Source organism: Oncorhynchus clarkii, chromosome 12 (genome assembly GCF_045791955.1).
Source record: "Oncorhynchus clarkii lewisi isolate Uvic-CL-2024 chromosome 12, UVic_Ocla_1.0, whole genome shotgun sequence".
NCBI classification, from domain to species: Eukaryota; Metazoa; Chordata; class Actinopteri; order Salmoniformes; family Salmonidae; genus Oncorhynchus; species Oncorhynchus clarkii.
The window spans coordinates 84,464,208-84,471,707 of record NC_092158.1 but is presented as its reverse complement, the minus strand read 5'-3'; the positions used below and the strand labels follow the sequence as shown (position 1 = coordinate 84,471,707).

At 47.6% G+C, this 7,500-nt stretch overlaps 1 protein-coding gene across 1 annotated transcript in view; it reads left to right on the top strand.

The window, feature by feature from the left end:
- LOC139421541 (adhesion G protein-coupled receptor L1-like) overlaps positions 1-7,500 on the top strand; it is a 229,758-nt gene that overhangs the window by 127,131 nt on the left and 95,127 nt on the right. The window contains exon 3 of the mRNA XM_071172541.1: positions 870-1,033. Coding sequence (XP_071028642.1) covers positions 910-1,033 — 124 coding nt within the window. The 5' untranslated portion in view covers positions 870-909. The remainder of the gene's footprint in view (positions 1-869; positions 1,034-7,500) is intronic.

The window sequence follows — 7,500 nt, the reverse complement described above, 5'->3', positions numbered from 1 at the left end:
CTCATACACAATCATACACACACACACTATTTTTATTTACATGACACCCTTAAGAGTCACACACATACATATCGTGTCTCATCCAATCAAAGATCCCGACACTGTGGAGTGATAAGCTGGCTCTGGTTGGTGGAGCAGAACAGCTGTTGTGTGCCAGTGTGCACAAAATGGCTACCCTTCAGATCCCTGTATCACAAGCATTCTACCTGGTCACCACAGTGAGAGCCTCCCACCCACTCCCCTTCCCTCTCCCCTCTTCTCCTCTCCCCTTCCCTCTTCTTTCATCTCCCCTCCTCTCCCCTTCTCTCTTCTTTCCCCTATCCTCTCCTCTCCTTCCCTCTTCTTTCATCTCCTCTCCCCTCCTCTCCCCTTCCCTCTTCTTTCCCTCATCCTCTCTTCTCCCCTTCTCTCTTCTTTCCCCTCCTCTCATCTCCTCTTATCTCCCCTCCCCTTCCCTCTTCTTTCCCCTCCCCTCCCCTCCTCTCCTTTGGTTCTTGCAACACAGATCTCTGCAGTGTGATTACAAATAACTCTGATAGGAAACTATAGCGGCTGGAATTCAACTGAACCCACCATAGCATTGTTTCCCTTGTTTTCACACTACAGCTACACACACATTTCTGATTAGGAAAACTGGAAGCATCTACCTTACTGTGTAAATGAAATGACTCCCTAACAACACTACTTCTCTTTCAGAAGATTGCATGAAACTGTGACCCAAAGGAAAATCACAAATCAGAACGTAGTGGTTGTTCGTCTGACTAACCTTCCTCTCTCTCTCTCTCTCTCTCTCTCTCTCTCTCTCTCTCTGTGTCTGTTTCTCTCTCTCTCTCTGTCTCTGTCTCTCTCTCCTCCTCTTCCTCTGTCAGATCACCTCATATAGAGGTGTCAGTGGAAGGAGCTCTCTCCATGACCCTGTGCCTGCTGACCACACCCAAATTCCCTCTAACCCCGCCCTCCAGCATGGCGCTGTCACTCTGGCTGCTGTGTACCTGTGCTGTCACCTCCCTGCTCATCGCCCCCTCTGCTCAAGGTTGGTACTGCACTGCATTCTCCCAATCCTGTCAATGTACCAATGGGTTTACATTGTGTTTGCGTGTGTATGTGGACAGATTGTTACTTCTCATAATAATTGAATATGAATAACATGGTGACTCTATGTGAAGGAAGGTTAAAAGGTACTGGCTTGCTGAATAAGCCAGAGGTCATGGATGAAGAAGGTTTTATGAAGCAGCTTGTAGGTGGGAGTGTCGTGTGTGTGTTTCCATGCAGGTAGTTGTTGTCTCAGTGTGTAATCAATCAATCAATCAACTTTATTTTATAAAGCCATTTTTACAAGCAGATGTCACAAAGTGCTATACAGAAACCCACCCTAAAATCCCAAACAGCAAGCAATGCAGATGTAGAAGCAGGATGGCTAGGAAAAACTCCCTAGCTGGTTTAACCCCAGCAGCAGGTGACCTGTTTGGGCCACAGTGGTGCTGCAGGGTGTGTGTGTGTGGCGGGGAAGATGGGGGAGGTAGAGCTAAAGGGGAGGTGTTGAGGGATGTCCTGTTAGTACCCTTCCACACGGACAGCTGTGTGCTCTCAGTTAGGACACTGAGAGCAGAGAGGGAGGGAGGGAGGAATATGGTGGAGGAAGAAAGAGAGAAAAAACAAAAGGTTAATTTTAGGCGCTGTAAGATTCAGAGATGAGTAGGGAAGAGAGGGAGGGATGAAGAGAAAGAGAGAGAAATCCAGAAGAAAGCCGTTAAATTCCACAACCACCTAAAAGGAAGCGATTCCCAAACCTTCCTTCATAAGGCTAGGCGTCCCGCTAGTGGGATACCTGTCGACAACATCCAGTGAAATTGGAGGGCGCGTAATTCAAATAAATAATCGTAATATTAAACATTTATGAACACACAAGTATCTTATATTGGTTAAAAGCTTACATTTTTGTTAATCTAACTGATTTTTCTGATTTACAATAGGCTTTACAGCAAAAGTATACTATGCAATTGTTTGAGGACGGCGCCTCACATCAACATATTTTTCAACCAGCACAGGATTCATAAAATCACAAATAGCAATTAAATAATCGCTTACTTTTTGAAAATCTTCCTTCCCTTTGCAATCCAAAGGGTCCCAACTACAACATGCTACAACATGTTCATTTTGTTAGATAAAATCTTTCTTTGTATCCCAAAAAGTATGTTTAGTTGGCGCCATCGATATCAGTAATCCACTCGTTCAACATGTAGACAAAGGAATCCAAAAAGCTACCGCTAAACTTTGTTAAAAGAAGTCAAACTACATTTCTATTTAATCCTCAGGTACCCTAAAATGTAAATAAACTATAATATTTAATACGAAAAGAAGTATGTTCAATTGAAAAGTAAAATTGGCAAGTGCGTGTCCTCTTCATCGCAAGCTTCCGTGGAACCGGACCGTAGATTGTCGCCGGCGGAACCGGACTTTGGATCGTCGCCGGAGGAACCGGACTGTGGATCGCCGCCGGATGCTCCGGACCGTGGATCATTGCCGGAGGCTCCGGACCATGGATCGTCGCCGGAGACTCCGGACCGTAGATCGTTGCCGGAGGCTCCGGGCCGTAGATCGTCGCCGGGGACTCCGGACCGTAGATCATCGCAGGAGGCTCTGGACTGGGAACCCCCGCTGGAGGCTCTAGGCTGCAGACCGTCGCTGGAGGCTCTGGACCGCCGACCGTCGCTGGAGACTCTGGAGTGCAGACCGTCGCTGGAGACTCTAGAGTGCAGACCATCGCTGGAGACTCCGGACCTTGGATCATCACTGGAGGCTTCGGGCCATGGATCATCACTGAAGGCTTCGGGCCATGGATCATCATTGGAGGCTTCGTGCCATGGATCATCACTGAAGGCTTCGGGCCATGGATTATCACTGGAGGCTTCGGGCCATGGATCATCACTGGAGGTTCGAGCCATGGATCATCACTGGAGGCTTCATGCCATGGATCATCACTGCATGCTCCGGGCCATGGATCATCACTGCAGGCTCCGGGCCATGGATCATCACTGGAGGCTTCGGGTCATGGATCATCACTGCAGGCTCCGGGCCATGAATCATCACTGGAGGCATCGGGCCATGGATCATCACTGGAGGCTTCGGGCCATGGATCATCACTGGAGGCTTCGTGCCATGGATCATCACTGGAGGCTTCGGGCCATGGATCATCACTGGAGGCCCCGGGCCATGGATCATCACTGCAGGCTCCGGGCCATGGATCATCACTGGAGGCTTCGGGCCATGGATCATCACTGCAGGCTCCGGGCCATGAATCATCACTGGAGGCATCGGGCCATGGATCATCACTGGAGGCTTCGGGCCATGGATCATCACTGGAGGCTTCGTGCCATGGATCATCACTGGAGGCTTCGGGCCATGGATCATCACTGGATGCTTCGGCCCATGGATCATCACTGGAGGCTTCGTGCCATGGATCCTCACTGGAGGCTTCGTGCATGGAGCCCAGCAATAGCCGGGGCGCTGGCACAGGACGCATTGGGCTGGGAAGGCGCACCGGAGACACAGTGCGCAGAGCCGGCGCAGGATATCCTGGGCCGAAGAGACGCACTGGAGACCAGGAGTGCTGAGCCGGCACAATCCACGCACCGGGCTGTGGATGCGTACCGGAGACACAGTACGTGTAACCGCAAAGCATGGTGCCTGAAGGGTCACACACTCCTCAAAGTGACTGTCTTGCTACACACTCCAACCCCTTCAAACTCTTTCATCCCTCTCCACTGCCAACCACTCCTCGCTCAAACGGTCCAAGAATTCCTCCTCAGTCTCGGACCCCTCAGCACCGACGCCCCCGTCAGCTGCACTTCATAACCTCCTGCCGAATGTATGACCATATTAGAGACACTTATTTCCCTCAGATTACACAGATCCACAAAGAATTCGAAAACAAACCCAATTTTGATAAACTCCCATATCTACTGGGTAAAATACCACAGTGTGCCATCACAGCAGCAAGATTTGTGACCTGTTGCCACAAGAAAAGGTCAACCAGTGAAGAACAAATAACATTGTAAATACAACCCATATTTATTTATTTTCCCCTTTGTACTTTAACCATTTCTACATCGGTCCAACACTGTATACAGTTGAAGTCCGAAGTTTACATACACCTTAGCCAAATACATTTAAACTCAGATTTTCACAATTCCTGACATTTAATCCTAGTATAAATTCCCTGTATTAGGTCAGTTAGGATCACCACTTTATTTTAAGAATGTCAGAATAATAATAGAGAGAGTGATTTATTTCAGCGTTCATTTCTTTCATCACATTCCCAGTGTGTCAGAAGTTTATATACACTCAATTAGTATTTGGTAGCACTGCCTTTAAATTGTTTAACTTGGTTCAAACATTTCTGGTAGCCTTCCACAAGCTTCCCACAATAATTTTGGCCCATTCCTCCTGCCAGAGCTGGTGTAACTGAGTACCTTGACTTTGTTGTCCTTAAGCTATTTTGCCACAAATTTGGAAGTATCCTTGGGGTCATTGTCCATTTGGAAGACCCATTTGCGACCAAGCTTTAACTTCCTGACTGATGTCTTGAGATGTTGCTTCAATATATCCACATAATCCACATAACTCCTCCCTAAATTTGTTTTATTCACTGCCCTAGCATACTCCACCAATCCGGATGTCCTAACCGTGTCTGAATCCTGGCTTAGGAAGACCACCAAAAACCTTTAAATTTCCAATCCTAACTATAACATTTTCCGACAAGATAGAACTGCCAAAGGGGGCGGTGTTGCAATTTACTGCAAAGATAACCTGCATAGTTCTGTCTTACTATCCAGGTCTGTACCCAAACAATTTGAGCTTCTACTTCTAAAAATGAACCTTTCCAAAAACAAGTCTCTCACCGTTGCCGCTTGCTATAGACCACCTTCTGCCCCCAGTTGTGCCCTGGACACCATGTGTGATTTGATTGCCCCCATCTATCTTCTGAGCTCGTGCTGCTAGGTGACCTAAACTGGGACCTGCTTAACACCCCGGCCATCCTACAATCTAAAGCTTGATGCCCTCAATCTCACACAATTTATAAATGAACCTACCAGATATAACCCCAAATCCGTAAACACGGGCACACTCATAGATATCATCCTAACTAACTCACCCTCCAAATACACCTCTGCTGTTTTCAAACAAGATCTCAGCGATCACTGCCTCATTGCCTGCAGCCGTAATGGGTCTGCGAGCAAACGACCACTCCTCATCACTGTCAAACGCTCCCTAAAACACTTCTGCGAGCAGGCCTTTCTAATCGACCTGGCCGGGGTATCCTGGAACGACATTGACATCATCCCGACAGTAGAGGATGCCTGGTTATTCTTTAAAAGTGCCTTCCTCACCATCTTAAATAGGCATGCCCCATTCAAAAAATGTAGAACCAGGAATAGATATAGCCCTTGGTTCACTCCAGACCTGTCTGCCCTTGACCAGCACAAAAACATCCTGTGGCGTTCTGCATTAGCATCGAATAGTCCCCGTGATATGCAACTTTTCAGGGAAGTTAGGTACCAATATACAAAGGCAGTTAGGAAAGCTAAGGCTAGCTTTTTTAAACATAAATTTGCATCCTGCAGTACAAACTCAAAAAAGTTCTGGGACACTGTAAAGTCCATGGAGAAAAAGAGCATCTCATCCCAGCTACCCACTGCTCTGAGGCTAGGAAACGCTGTTACAACCGACAAATCCACTATAATTGAGAATTTCAATAAGCATTTCTCTACGGCTAGCCATGTTTTCCACCTGGCTACCCCTACCCCGGTGAACTGCCCGGCACCCTCCACAGCAACCCGCCCAAGCCCCCACCATTTCTCCTTCACCCATATCCAGATCGCTGATGTTCTGAAAGAGCTGCAAAATCTGGACCCCTACAAATCAGTCGGGCTAGACAATCTGGACCCTCTCTTTCTTAAATTATCTGCCGAAGTTGTTGCAACCCCTATTACTAGCCTGTTTAACCTCTCTTTCGTATTGTCTGAGATTCCCAAAGATTGGAAAGCTGCCGCGGTCATCCCCCTTTTCAAAGGGGGAGACACTCTAGACCCAAACTGCTACAGACCTATATCTATCCTAACCTGCATCTCTAAGGTCTTCAAAAGCCAAGTTAACAAACAGATTACTGACCATTTTAATCCCACCGTACCTGCAATCTGGTTTCCGAGCTGGTCATGGGTGCACCTCAACCACGCTCAAGGTCCTTAACGATATCATAACCGCCATCGATAAGAGACATTACTGTGCAGCTGTATTCATCGACCTGGCCAAGGCTTTCGACACTGTCAATCACCACATTCTTATTGGCAGACTCAACAGCCTTGGTTTCTCAAATGATTGCCTCGCCTGGTTCACCAACTACTTCTCTGATAGAGCTCAGTGTGTCAAATCGGAGGGTCTGTTGTCCGGACCTCTGGCAGTCTCTATGGGGGTGCCACAGGGTTCAATCCTCGGGCCGACTCTCTTCTCTGAAAACATCAATGATGTCGCTCTTGCTGCTGGTGATTCTCTAATCGACCTCTACGCAGACGACACCATTCTGTATACTTCTGGCCCTTCTTTGGACACTGTGTTAACTAACCTCCAGACGAGCTTCAATGCCATACAACTCTCCTTCCGTGGCCTCCAACTGCTCTTAAACGCAAATAAAACTAAGTGCATGCTATTCAACCGATCATTGCCCGCATCTGCCCGCCCATCCAACATCACTACTTTGGACGGCTCAGAAGACTTAGAATACGTGGATAACTACAAATACCTAGGTGTCTGGCTAGACTGTAAACTCTCCTCCCAGACTCACAGTAAGCATCTCCAATCAAAAATGTAATCTAGAATTGGCTTCCTATTTCGCAACAAAGCTTCCTTCCCTCATGCTGCCAAACCAACCCTCGTAAAATTGACCATCCTACCGATCCTTGACTTCGGCGATGTCATCTATAAAATAGCCTCCAACACTCTACTCAGCAAATTGGATGCAGTCTATCACAGTGCCATCCGTTTTGTCACCAAAGCCCCATATACTACCCACCACTGCGACCTGTACGCTCTCATTGGCTGGCCCTCGCTTCATACTCGTCGCCAAACCCACTGGCTACAGGTTATCTACAAGTCTCTGCTAGGTAAAGCCCCGCGGGTATATCTCACTAGTCACCCCCAAAGCCAATTCCTCCTTTGGTCGCCTTTCCTTCCAGTTCCAGTTCTCTGCTGCCACTGACTGGAACGAACTGCGAAAATCACTGAAGCTGGAGACTCACATCTCCCTCACTAGCTTTAAGAACCAGCTGTCAGAGCAGCTCACAGATCACTGCACCTGATCATAGCCCATCTGTATACAGCCCATCTTTCTACCTCATCCCCATACTATATTTATTTATTTTGCTCCTTTTGCACCCCAGTATCTCTACTTGCACATCCATCTTTTGCACATCTACCATTCCAGTGTTTAATTGCCATATTGTA